The following is a 13,549-nucleotide window of genomic DNA, read 5'->3' on the forward strand; positions in this document are numbered from 1 at the left end:
TAATCCACTGCAAGTTCAGCGGCTCAGATGTCGGGAGTAAATGACGACTGCTATGTTCATTATTACATCCAACAACAGAACACCTCAATCGCTTAGGAGTCATTCTTGTCTACATCTGCTCCGGCGGTGAAACAAAGGCGGACTGATGACAGCTCACTCAGGGTGGGTCTGAGGTAAGACGCCAGTCCAGTCTGTGCTGAAACGCTACTGTCAATCAAACTATCGTGGGAGGGGCCTGTTTTTGTGACGTCACACAGACAGGCATCTGAGCTCGGCTCGATTTGAGAAAGGGGAAAACATTTAACCAGATAAAAAAAAAAACACTGGGTGGATTTTTATCATTATAGGGTGGTTGTGTACACACACTGCCAACACACATTTCAGTTCAAACAACTTGTAAAAGTGCCTGTAGCATCCTATGACCCCTTTAAGGTAATATAAAGTATAGGTAAGATTAAGTAAGTAGACATAAAATAATTGGCATAAATGTACAGTCAGCCAGTCATTATCACAATTATACCCACTGACTGTACATTATCCTTACTTAATCGCAGGCTGCAGCACTTACAGATCCATAGTAGCAGTCATCAGGTTCCTCCACCTCATACAGGACTACATCCTTCATAATTACAGCCACAGCCTTCAGTATAAAGGACATGAACAGGTGAATATGGATGTAGTTCCTTGTGCAGTAGAGTTTTCTTAGCAGTAAAGATAAAAAGAGACACAATAAGTTGTTTTATCATAATAAATGATACGCAAAAATGCAATAAACCACGTGCTGCATAATAGGCTCTGCATATACTGTATATCGACAATGCATTATAATCACATGTGCACGACAAGGCAATTCATTACATTTCCATACATATTGCTATCTACACTCAAGAGAGTGTGCATACAGTGTTGTTCATTCATATATGCTGTTCATGTTGAGATGAGAGCCACTCTTTCTGTCTTCTGTGCTTGTCTTCTATACCCTTCAAAGAGGCATAGGCAACTCATATGCTGTGTGTGATATATAAAGACTCTCAAGATCTGTGTTCCTGTTTAACTAAGTGCAAGCCAAAAGAGGAAGCTTTTCAATACACTTGAGATGTGGCTTGACCTCTGAGGTCACTGAGGGGAACATCCACTGTGGGTAATTTACTACTGAGAAGCTTGTGCACGGCAAAGCTGCATGTTAGAGGTTACAAACTACTAAGCCATTTTGTTTGAGAGGTTGTGCAATAACGGATTCTGTGTATAACCCTATCAAACGCCTGAATCTGTGCTCTTTCGCAATGCACATTGTTAAATGTGATATAAAACGGGCCATTTTGAACAAGGTCATCTGGCTTGACACCAGTATGATTTAGCAGAACATTGATTCGCTGCTAGATCACAGCTGAATCAATCACATAAAATGTGGGCATTCACTGAGGACAACAAAACTATCAAATGGGAGTTATTTGGGAGTTTCTTCTATGTGAGAAAAGCAAAAGCTATAAAGAGCCAAGGTCCTGTTCTATAACACAAGTCAATGGTATGTTTTGAGTTGTATGGAGGACTTACCTGAAAAAGCACAGAATGATGATGGCGATGATGAGGGATATAAGAGACACAGTGTGACCAATAGTGTATCCAATTCTCACAGAGCCCAGGAATTCACCCTACAAGGAAAGAAAGAGTGAATGACTGACTAATGACTAAACTCAGAAACACACTAATGATGATTATGTAGAACTGGAATCAGAACTACAAATTCAGTCTTGGTTTGTTTTGAATATTTTAATTACGCTTACTTTGATTAGATTTACAATACACCAGTAGGTGGTGGCAAGAGACTCTCTTTATTGATTTATTCAACCGATTCGTTTAAAACGGATTCATCCAGAAACTAAACAAGTGACGCAACTGATACTGGTAGGTCATGTTACAATGACAACATGACAAATGTAGTATGTTTACATTATTAGTAGTATGTCTGGATACTGCACACATATAGAACATACTTTTTTAAACAGTGGCCAAGTAACTAATTATTCAAAAGAAAGACCTTCTCAGAAAGTGTGCAATTTCGGATGCAGCCACTGTCTTTATGAGTGAGTCATTGAATCATTTACTCAACCGATTAGAGCAGCTTCTGCTTTGTAACAGATTTGTAATATTAAGATAATATTAACTTTATATTGTGTCTAAATTGTGAGTAACTCAATTTTAAATTTTAGTCTGAAAATATCTGCAAGGCCGTTATTACGGAAGAACAACAGTATGCTGTTGCTCATGTGATATTGCTTAAATTATTTTTTAACTAACCATTTTAACTAAACAGGGCAAATTAGCCTAAAACTGCAATACCATAATAGTGCTGACGGGAGTAGAAAGTGCAAATTAAAGAACACAGATGCAGCCAGATAATCATTCCATAATGACTAATGCAGTCTACCAAAAGCAGTGCAAATTAGCAACTATCACAGCTAAGTCAAGAGCAGAATGGGTTAATACATGGCGACCAGTAAACTGACAAGCGCACACCGTAATAAATCACGCTGCATAATTTATTAATACTCTCCTCCCGTAAATTTTGCATCCGAAATAGAAACTCCTACAAATGCACATTCATTAAGGTCGGCCACAAAAACAACTGTCTATGCCTTTTCATTGCTAATTTTTTACTGTCTTTAGTAAATTCTGACAGTAGTTATTAAATGCCAAAAGAGATTTTGTGAAAAATACAAAAATACCATATTTCCATCCTCTGTGATATTGGGGTCATAGCCACAGTTATATGCAACGACAACTGGGTTTATTTCTGTCCAGCCATTGGCAGTACAGCTCTTCGATATGTTTCCTGCAAAGGGCAAAAGGACAATGAATACGTAGGTCAAAACATAGAGAAATGAAGAGTGTTAAACCACAGCCTCATTCCTCCAATAATCACTGCTACTCAGGCACACTTAAAACACACAGCCAAAGAGGAGGCTGGCGATTACTGCAAAACAAGCAAAGGAAATAAGCACTTCATGGATCTCAAGCGGCCAATAAATTAATCAACAGGAAATTACTTATATCTACATTCACTGGAAAACATGGAACGTCTTAGTCTCAGGGCCGCTGCTGGCCAAATGGGTGCCCTAAGCAGAATTGTTGTGCCCCTCCCCCAAATATTATGGAAATAAAAAAAACACCTACTACAGGGGTCAAAATAGAACTTTAATAAAACATAAAAGTAAATAAATAAATAAATTGTAATTAAATTGTATTATTTACAAATTACAATTGTAGCTCTACAGCAAAAAAAAAATAATACATTAAATAAGTTTTTTTAAAAGATTAAATATGGAATGCCGTTTTGGAAAGAAAGAGTATAACTTTACAATCCGTATCCATTCTCATGTAACAGCTCAATCTGTGTTTCAGCCGCACAAAGACATCAATATAATGGCTTGTAAACAAACAATGTCACGTAACGTCACATTTACCTCAGAAAAACATATTTGGTGACCATAAACTCATTAGTCAGCCAGAAAAATAAACTATAGAGAGGGGTATTTTGCTAAATATTTTACAGAATTAGTTGACATTTTTTTCCTTGAGAAAATTTGGCATGGACTGTACCTGATATATACCCAAAATAATCGATATTGGATCGAATCGAATTGGCACCAAGTGCAAATAGGCTAGCTATAGATTCCATTTACACTATGACAAAATGCTATTTATACTACTTATTGCAAATAGTGGCAATTATCTGCACCTCAGTATTGTAGTAAATTATAAAACAGTATGCAATAATAACGTATTGAGTATAAATTATCATTTTAATTCAAATTAAAAAATGGATGCCACCTTATTGGGACAATAAAGCCCTCCCTACACATACCCTAACCCTACCCGATACATTATTTTCAACTTTTCTATTATTTCCTTCATTTTTATTGAAAATAAATGCCTTTCTGATGCGATAAGAGATTTGAAAAGGGAGGGAAAAAAAGTTCGGCAAAAGGCAGATTCGAACTCGGGTCGATTGCGTCAAAACAACTACAGCACACGCTTTACCATCTACGCCACTGAAGCTGTAGCTTGCTGATAGTCTTTTGTAGTGTTGACTATCCCAATCACACGTAGGTGGGCAGAATTAGTGTAAATAGCTTCTGCCAACAAGGCGGGCCATTGCACTTAGTGTAAATAGACACTCCGAAAATCAACACTGATCTGCTGGAGCATTCCAAATTTCAAAATTTACAAAGACACACTCCTGCTTTTTCTGGAGGCGAAGTCATCAATGATAATTCAATCATATGATAATTAAAACATTAATTAGCGTTAATAAACATTATTAACATCAACAGCCAAAAAAGTTCCACAGGATTATGAACGTAACTACCTGAAAGGGATGCACGGGCTTAATCTTGGGCTTTTTTATTTGTTCTTTTCTCTGTGCCAGACTGCTGATGTCTTTTTTCTGGGCATAGTTGTCCATTATGATCATTTGCAGTCAGCCGCAAACATGAGGTGAGGGCGAGCGCGGATGCGGGCGCGTCACGTGTGCTTAGCCTACTGCCTACTGCGTTCACCGTAAAATGTGTTTTTTATAACCTAATTATGTATATATATTCATGTTTATATGTGTATTTATGTATATGCATATGTTAATATTATTATAGAACAAAAGTTTTTTTTTTGAGCAACTGGGATGGTGCCCCCCCGGGAATTGGGGCCAGGGCCGTTTCTAGCCATTTTGACGCCCTAGGCGAAATCCAAATTGGCGCCCGCCCACCCCAATAAATGTTATTACATTTGAATTTGGATACATGTTTAGATATTATCAATGACTACTTTTTGTCTTTATGTGTTTTTTTTTGTTGTTGTTTGAAATGTTGATTTAAAGTGTCCATTTTTTCATTATTATTTCAGTCAAACCTATAAAAAACTTTGTTACCCCAAACTACATAAAAAAGCTTGATCAGTCACATAAAAGTAATCAGACTCCAGCTACTTATTCCTTTGTTACTCACTGACGCGTGAACTTCCCCTTTAAATGACGTGACGCTCTGCTCTCTATGTGTATGACGCTGCTTACATTAAGTGCTGTTAGTAGTGAATTAATTAATTCAGCATTTCAACATTTCTGTAAGGATGCGCTAAATTCAACAAAGCAATTTAATATAGGATGTATTGATCTTGTGATTTAGTGAATGTTACTATACCAAAATTGTTTTAATTGGCCATTACATTTTTATATGTGAATATTACACACACCACACTGATCCTTTAACAATGCATTGGTGCAAAAAAGCACAGCCTTTGGACCAATTTTGCAGCGTGATTTCTCGACTGCCACAAATACTGCCTTTCTCGACTGCCACAAATACTGTCTGTAATGTTGCTGTTTGAGCACAAAAAAGATCTGCAAATTTACAAAGCTCAAAGTCCAGTTCAAAAGGAGATATTTTATTTAACAGAAATCACTTTTCAAAAACTACAACAAACGAATCGTTTGGACTACAACGCATATTTTCCGGGTGAGTGCCCGGAAGTGCCCGAGTGATTTTCCGAGTGCTGCCAATCACAACACACACTGGCCCAGCTAACCAATCACAGCACATTTCGTATTTCAGAAGGCGGGCCTTCATTTGATACAGGAACTATTCGAGCCAGACTGGGGAGAGAGGTGTTGTTTTTCGAACAACCTAGTATGAGAGCCTGTTCTAGTACACCCCCAAAACAAAATCAAGACTTTGTAAAAGAGCATAATAGGACCCCTTTAACAAAATGCAAATGTTTTGCACTTTTTTACTGTACCAATATTTAAAATTGGTCTTTGAACTTAGCTTTATTTCAAAACTAAAAAAAAAAAAAAAAAAACACGTTACTTTGCCAAAGCACTGGCAGAACCCATAGATCTAATGATGTTGTTGAGCGCTCCAAATGCAAACTTTGCATGCAACAATCCGGCAGCAATTGACATCACTCTGATCCAATGGCAGACAGGCATTGTCAGATTGACAGTACTCTAGCCCAATGATGTTGGGGGATCCAGTGGGGGTGGCAATCATATTTCTGGCTGGCCATGCCACTCTTTATCACAACCCTGCTAAAATGTAGTGCCAGTACGTGTGCCCATTGGTGCCCCCTCCTGCTGGTGGCGCCCTAGGCGACCACCTAGTTTGCCTATGCCTAGAAACGGTACTGACTGGGGCCCTACGCAAACTGTGTACTCTGCGTATAGGGAGCGGCGGTACTGCTTAGTCTTATCTTGTTTTTTGCATATTGCAACAAAATTTTGTGATCTAATTCATTTTAGCAGAATTATCTGACATTTTTTTGGAACGTTTTCCTTGCAATTTGTGAAAGCAGATTTCAGCGACTGATTACTGTGCTAAACGCTCATTGGCTTGAGAATCCTCTCAGGCCTGGAGGACTTCAAACTGAATGGGGCTGATTTCTGCACCCAGTCTGTTTTTGTGAAGTAAAGAGTAGACAAGCTCATCATCAGGTAATCATTCTCTGCAAAGTGGAGGAGAAAAAATAACGGATGTATTCCTGTCTGTCTTATCGCTGCCTGAAATACCAGCTGGGAAATCCTTTTACTCACTGGACACATTATGACGTTCCCATAATGACCCTTTAGATCCTCCTCTCACTTTTCTGCACTACATGTAATGTCCATGTCACGCTTATCAAATTCATGACCTTTCTGCCATACACTTGAGGCCAGGTATTTTGAGGGTTGATGTCACAACAGAAGATGAATAGAAAGGAATGGAATTTTAAAAAACACCACCTCCCTAAATATTCCCAGTATTACGAGGCAAGGATTATAAAATTGTCTCTGCCTTAACCTAGTATTAAAATGTCATGCAGATGTCTCACTCGGCATTTTGGAAATATTCTGTTTACTATCAATGAAATGAAATGCTATTTTAATATACGGTTAGTGACTGGTTGTATTTTTCTCAAACAGATTCTCAGAGGATGATTTGCCTCACAATTAGAGAGATGAGTCATGAATAAAACATTAACTTCTTCACCCCTGAAAATGTTACTCTCATTTGTAGAAACCTTGTCAACTTTGGGGAACGTAAGGGCATAAAAGAAGGTAGGCTAGGCATAAACCTCTAGAGAACACAACAGGCTCTACTTACGGACAGTGAAACACAACAGCATACAGGGATTGATGTAAATCTACTGTACATTAATTAGACCAGAATGCTTGAAACGAAATGTCACAAAATCCGCTAGCAACTAACCACAAAAGCCTCTAATAAGTAGCATTTTGTATAGTGGAATTTAAATACGAATAGGGAATCAGATTTTTTCATCTTCTTTTTTTTAACCTAGTTTCAATGATTAATTGACAGACCATTCTAAAAGCAATAAAACTGCATCAAAGATTTCAAAATGAATGTGTACATGAATGAGCACCAACAGAACCCCATTCCATCTGTACACCACGACCTTTAAACATGTTTGCATGAACAGAGAAGCTTATTTTGATCATTTCTGAAGTTAAATACCAGCCCCACATCCAATTAAAACGGCTCTGTGGGAAGCAAGACGGCAAATACATCAATGCAAAACATAGACAAAATTTTGGAACGTTTAATATGCGTTTGGCAAGTTGTGGCGGTGATCATCTCGCTCAGATGGGACGGCTTGAAAACCTCATTATCACTGTGCCAGCAGTATGTGTAGCTGATGATGTTTACTTCTGAGAGTGAAAAATCTACATTTAGACAAAGTGAGGATTGAGGACATTCAGAGAACCTGTAACAGGAATACATAAAACATGAACTAGTGCTAACTAACAAACAGATAATAGTCAAATACACTCAAGTACAAACTGCTCCTACTCAACTCATAATAGCATCCACAGACCACAAAATCCTTCGATGACTCAATTTTTTAAAATTCAAATAATTGACGAAAGCACTGTCATTCAGTATGTTTTTGCATTCAAAAAAACACAAGACATTGTTTGTGTAATCTCAAGCACCAGGACAGATAAGCTACTGCTGCTAGAGTCTGGATTTGTTTTCAATGAGGGATTGTCAGAAGAATGCTTTCATCATCCCGAAAAACAAGACAATGGGCATTGTCAGTGCCATGTATGAAGATGTGAACCGAACAGGAGCTAATCAACCCGCTGTTATGTTATTTCAGAGCATGCCTTTGAATAGGTCTTCTGCATCTAAGCATGCAGAGATACTCGCTGGGCCTCAGGTTAAAGCTCGCCCCTGTGAGAATTTACGCAAGATTCCCTCCAGCCTGAAGAGAGAGGATGGGGGTTCAGGTTCTGGTAAAGTTTTGGTCCTTGAACAAGTGTTGATAGTAGCATGACTTGTATAAACATGAATCAGACTGGGCTTTTGTTAAAGTTCTTTGAGCAAAGTGTTATTACAGCAGCTTTCTGCAATGAAGGTGGGTGCGTAGGTGTGTCCTTCTCTTTCAAACACAAGCTGCTTGACGTATTATGACAGCGGCTCTGATAGTGGAACTGCTGTCTGTGAGAAGTCGCAAGAATGTGGGTAATTAAAGCAGTATTCGGGGTTCAATACAAGTTAAGCTCAATCAACAGCATTTGTGGAACTCCTCCAAAAATAGTTCAGTTTCCTCCCTTGTTTTGTTAAAAAAGGAGGTTACATTGAGGTACTTACAATAGAAGTGAATGGGGCCAATTTTTGGGTGGTTTAAAAGCAGAAATGTGAAGCTGAATTTAATTATTTTATTAAAAGTAGTGTATTCTTTGAGCTGTAAAGCTCGGTTTGGGGTTTTAAGGTTTATAGTGTTGTGTTGTCATGTGATGAAGTCATAATAGAAAGAAAACACAAATTTTACAATAAAATAATTTTAGCACATAATATTTGTCTTGTCTCTAAAGTTTTGAAAAAGTATTTTAATGTGTAATTCTCAGGGTTTTTATTTTTAACTGAACCTAAAACTATAAAAACTATTCAATTGTTTTTGATATTTGGAATAAAGCTGAAATATAAATATTAGATGAAAAACTTAGAAATGTTGCATTGGCTAATAACTGAAATTATTTTTAAGCTGAAGTTAAAATTGAAGTACTAAAACTACTAATTAAAAACTACCATAATTAAATTAATAATTTTAATGAAAAACTGAAATAAATATAAATATTATATAGAAATATATAATAGATAATGTATATTATATATACAAAACTATATAGCAATATTAAAAATGAATAAAATGACAAAAGCACATAAAAAATGACTAAACCCTTCAAATTTGAATAAAAATTATTCTAATTAAATTTATCAATAACTATTTTATAAATAAAATCAGATTGCCCCCATTCACTTCTATTGTGACTCACTGTAGCCCAGATTCAGCATTTGTGTGTGTGTGTGTGTGTGTGTGTGTGTTAATCAACAGGACACACATTTCGGAACCTGGAACTTTCCTTTAAGGTGTGTTTACCTTTGCTTGCAAGCATGAAAAGTAACATTGAACAGTTTTGGCTTGGTAAACTTTACTTTCTGAACATTTACATGAGGTGTGATCATGAGGTCACTGCGCTATTGACAGTATGTTTGACTGAAGCATGAAAGTGAAGTTATGAGCAAAGAAACCACTCTGAACAGTTGAGAAGATTAATGACTGTATGTTTGCTGTAAAGCTCCTGGGTAAAAAGTTCACATGTGTTAGGACACTAGAAGCTCCACCCAAAATAAATTTATGACATGTCCCTGGATCTGTGTGATGCCAAGTTTCGTAACGCTTGTTTTCCTTTCCATGCTCCTATAAAAATGAATTGCTTCTTGATTAGTCCATAACACAAGACCTGGTAGATTCTTTTGAATCTATAATCTGATACTACCACTGGACAGATTAAGCTTCAAGGAACGAATTTTACTCCTGCTGGATAATACAGGAACAGCTGGAATACCGGGAGTCAGATTTAATCTTCAGGCTTGATTACACAAAGCATCACTGCCATTAGTAAAGAGCCATAAACTGATATTTCTACACACAAAATATATTAAATATTTTGCTTGATAGGTGTAATTAAACCATATTTTTTCTAAAAATAAATGGCACTTTGTTTGATATTTTGTTATATACCACAAATAGTGTGGATAACGTCATTTTAAGGGCCGCTATACATCTGGTTGGGCTACAAACAGACAAGAAGGAGACTACACAATATAGAAAGCTTTGATGTGCAATCCATTAAAAGCCGTGAATACAGCAAACTGGCTTTCCAAAAGCAATCCAATCCAACTTACTGTTGCATAACTTTCGCATAGTTCTGTTGAAATCAGCATGATCGCAGCGATCCCTAATGCAGCGTAAACACTAGTGCGTACTGTGGGAACCCTGATAAAACAATTCTAGCTAAAATCATCAACATTCACTGTTGAATATCTTTTAAATACTCTTTCTGGGCAATAAACATGAAGCGTTTCTGGGAATCGGTGCTAAGGAAAACAAATCTTTCCTTTGATTGGTCCAGAAAGCCTCAATCTGTTCGCTATAAATTAATGAGGATTTTTGTGTCTACTGGGTCCGTGCATGTCCTTTGTTCTTCCCTCTGGTTCATAAATTGTTCCATCAACACGTTTGTTATATATGTCTTTGTCTCCCCTAAAATCCAACTCAACATTCCCACTCAGTTAGTTATCAGTTTTTTCCCATCACATGATCAAGTCGGCCCACCACCAATCTAATATATGCAGGTCTTTTCCCAATCACATCTGGCCTGTATCACAGCTCACCAAAGGCATGAACTCCACAAGCACATGAGGAAGATAAATCCACTGCATTTCACCCTGTACAATCTAAATCCCTCAATACATGTTTTGGATTTCTTCCAGAAAGCACTCTCTCAGAGCACTCAGAGTTTCACAGGAAAGGCATGCCCCTTTCAGCAAGACACAGATATGACCTGGAAGCCATTAGATGTGTGTAAACAGTTCATAGGATGAAAATTATGGTCGTAAATCAAAGCTGAAATTCTGACAGAAAGCGGAAGGACATGCAAATAAATAAATTCAAATTCTGTATTGTCCATATGGAGATCATATAAAGAAAAAACGCAGACACTTTCTATAAAAGAAAGTCAATGTGTCACAGCTACTTTTTGGAGCTCAACCAAAAGTGCTGTATTTTCCACAATGACATGTCATTACAGAAATGGACCCTACATTACATGGATGCCACTGCTGCTTTTAAAGTAGGATCACTTTGAAAACCTTATTGATCCACACAGTCATTTTCACTTACAATTTCATGATTGTTGAGCAACCCAACCTCATGACATACTTTCATTGGCTTTCTTGTGTCAAACTTAACTGCCATAGTCAGTCCTCAGTTCCTACAAACTATCAAAAATTTAAAGTAAAAAATGACTCCTTTTACTCCTCTGTGTACTTGAGGGGGAAAGGGGAAATTTAAGAGGTTGAGTCAAATCAAAATGAAAATTATTACAGAAAATATGAAAATAAAAGCTGATACATTAACTTTATGACAAAAGGCCATTTTTTCAATTCTCTAGATGGTTACATACACTAAAATAAATCAGGGTAAGGCTTCATTTTAATGACATCTGGCATGATATGAGTGCTCATGTTTAAAGCTGTCCATCAAAGGTCTGTATGATTGACAGGTCCATTGGACAGTCTAACAGAACAGAGAGGTCAGCAGTGATCCAGATGACTGCAAGCTAGTAATATTATGCTGAAAGCAGTTTAGTTATTAGGCAGTCAGCAAATAGTACATCAGCAAGTCAAGGACTCAAATGGACATTCACTCATACAGCAACGTATGTATGAATGAAATCACTGAATGAAACAACCCCCACTTTATATGAATATATAAAGTCATGTCTGCTACTTAGCATCCATAACAAGCACAGCTTCCTTGATTTCATGTTAAGTTGCTAAATATAAAGCTAATCCTGATTAGCCAAACACAACCACAAAAGGCTTACTAAACAGTATTCAAAGTTACCCATGGCTTTCCTCGTTTGAATAAATTACAGCGGTCATGAGTTCTCAGCAAATTATTGGCCCATGAGGCTCTTCCCAGAGAAAGTCTCATGAATACAGTTCGTGTGTCAATGTTTCTGCTAAATTACAGCAGCAGGTCCCAATAGCACAGACAAGAGTTATCAAAGACTAATCAGAAGAAGGCTTTGTGAACAATGTGACATTGGTTATGATGCTAATTCAGTAGTGAGGACATTTGCTTTCTCTTAAAGTAAGTCCCCACAGAGACTGTTGAATATAGTGACTTTAAAAGACTTTATCAAGAATATTAGAAGTGGAGTACAGTGAAAACACAAGGAGAAAACCAGGTGTATTAGAAAACATTTAGCATCTTCTTATGTATTGAAGAAGTTATTGACATACCTCTCTGATCACTGACATGGCTGAAGTAATTCGGACAGGGGATGGTGACCAACTCCCCAATCCTAGCTGATGGCCAGCATGCTAGATCCCATTCACCTTTGCAACCTTTAAAAAAAGTGAAGGAAAACTGATTAGGAGATAAAATACTGATAAGATATCTGAAAAGATACAGGCATCTAATCATGCTGTAATTGGTGATGAAATCTAGATTGTCTCTTTAATCAGTTGATACAGGCCTATACAATTATTTTGGCTCTTGACACATCAAACGTTCATTACATCCTCTTAAGGCCAATTCACACAGTACCAACAGACACAGACATGTTCGTCTGATTTTGTAGGATACAATAAATAAAAAAATTAAGTTGTGATGTAACATAAGTAGTGACCGATCTCTTCTTTCGTATTATGACAAACATCCAAAAGAAACAGACAATAGAAAAATAAATCCATCTATCCATCAGTTGTTGACTGGATGAAGGCATATCTGATATAGAGAGCTTGAAGTCAATTGTAAGAAAGGGTCTGGTTTAAGCATACCAAATATTTGGAGAAGTCCAGCATATGTCAGAGAGTTATCTGTGATTTTGCTGGAAGATCGAATCATTACATTTTGATTCAAAACAAACTTTAATAAAAGAAACATTTGTATGAATGTATCATTCACAATGAGAACAATAACATGCATTTAGATAATAGAATTTTCCTTTCTATTTAAAAGTGGTTTACACCATATGATTTTGTGAACTATAACTTAATTCAACGTCTCTGAAAATTTTTAAATCCAACTGATATAAAAGATTTTATAACAGACTGGCCTACATGACAAAGAAAAACCAATCATACACAATGCCATGGGAGAGTGCTTTATCAAAGTTAATCTCACAGTTTGAGAAACCAATTTGCATATTGGTCTAAGGTGAGACCTGTGATTGAGATTTAAATCACAAGAAACACAAATGACAACACACAACCTTGAAACACTAGCCCAGAGATAATCAGACTTTAAACTCACAGCTAACCAGCTTTTGTAATTGCTTTGTCAGAACAAAATCAATATTAGATTAGGCTGGAATAGGCAGTGTTTTGGTTTAATGAGGTACAGTACATGCCCAACAGGCAGGGCCGTCGCTAGTGAGGTGAAAGGTGGTGACGATTATAGGAGCCCATGGCTGAGGGGGGGG

General features: G+C 37.1%; 1 protein-coding gene across 4 annotated transcripts in view; it reads right to left on the reverse strand.

Moving 5' to 3' along the window:
• Positions 1-13,549, reverse strand: part of LOC107688439 (vasoactive intestinal polypeptide receptor-like) — a 44,442-nt gene that overhangs the window by 6,725 nt on the left and 24,168 nt on the right. For all 4 annotated transcript variants that reach the window (XM_016486105.1, XM_016486104.1, XM_016486106.1 and 1 more), the window contains 4 exons: positions 12,366-12,470; positions 2,727-2,833; positions 1,555-1,652; positions 569-701 (listed from right to left, as the gene is read on the reverse strand). In XM_016486105.1, coding sequence (XP_016341591.1) covers positions 569-701; positions 1,555-1,652; positions 2,727-2,833; positions 12,366-12,470 — 443 coding nt within the window. The remainder of the gene's footprint in view (positions 1-568; positions 702-1,554; positions 1,653-2,726; positions 2,834-12,365; positions 12,471-13,549) is intronic.

The sequence above is a fragment of the Sinocyclocheilus anshuiensis genome, unplaced genomic scaffold (genome assembly GCF_001515605.1).
Source record: "Sinocyclocheilus anshuiensis isolate Anshui unplaced genomic scaffold, SAMN03320099.WGS_v1.1 scaffold329, whole genome shotgun sequence".
Lineage (NCBI taxonomy): Eukaryota > Metazoa > Chordata > Actinopteri > Cypriniformes > Cyprinidae > Sinocyclocheilus > Sinocyclocheilus anshuiensis.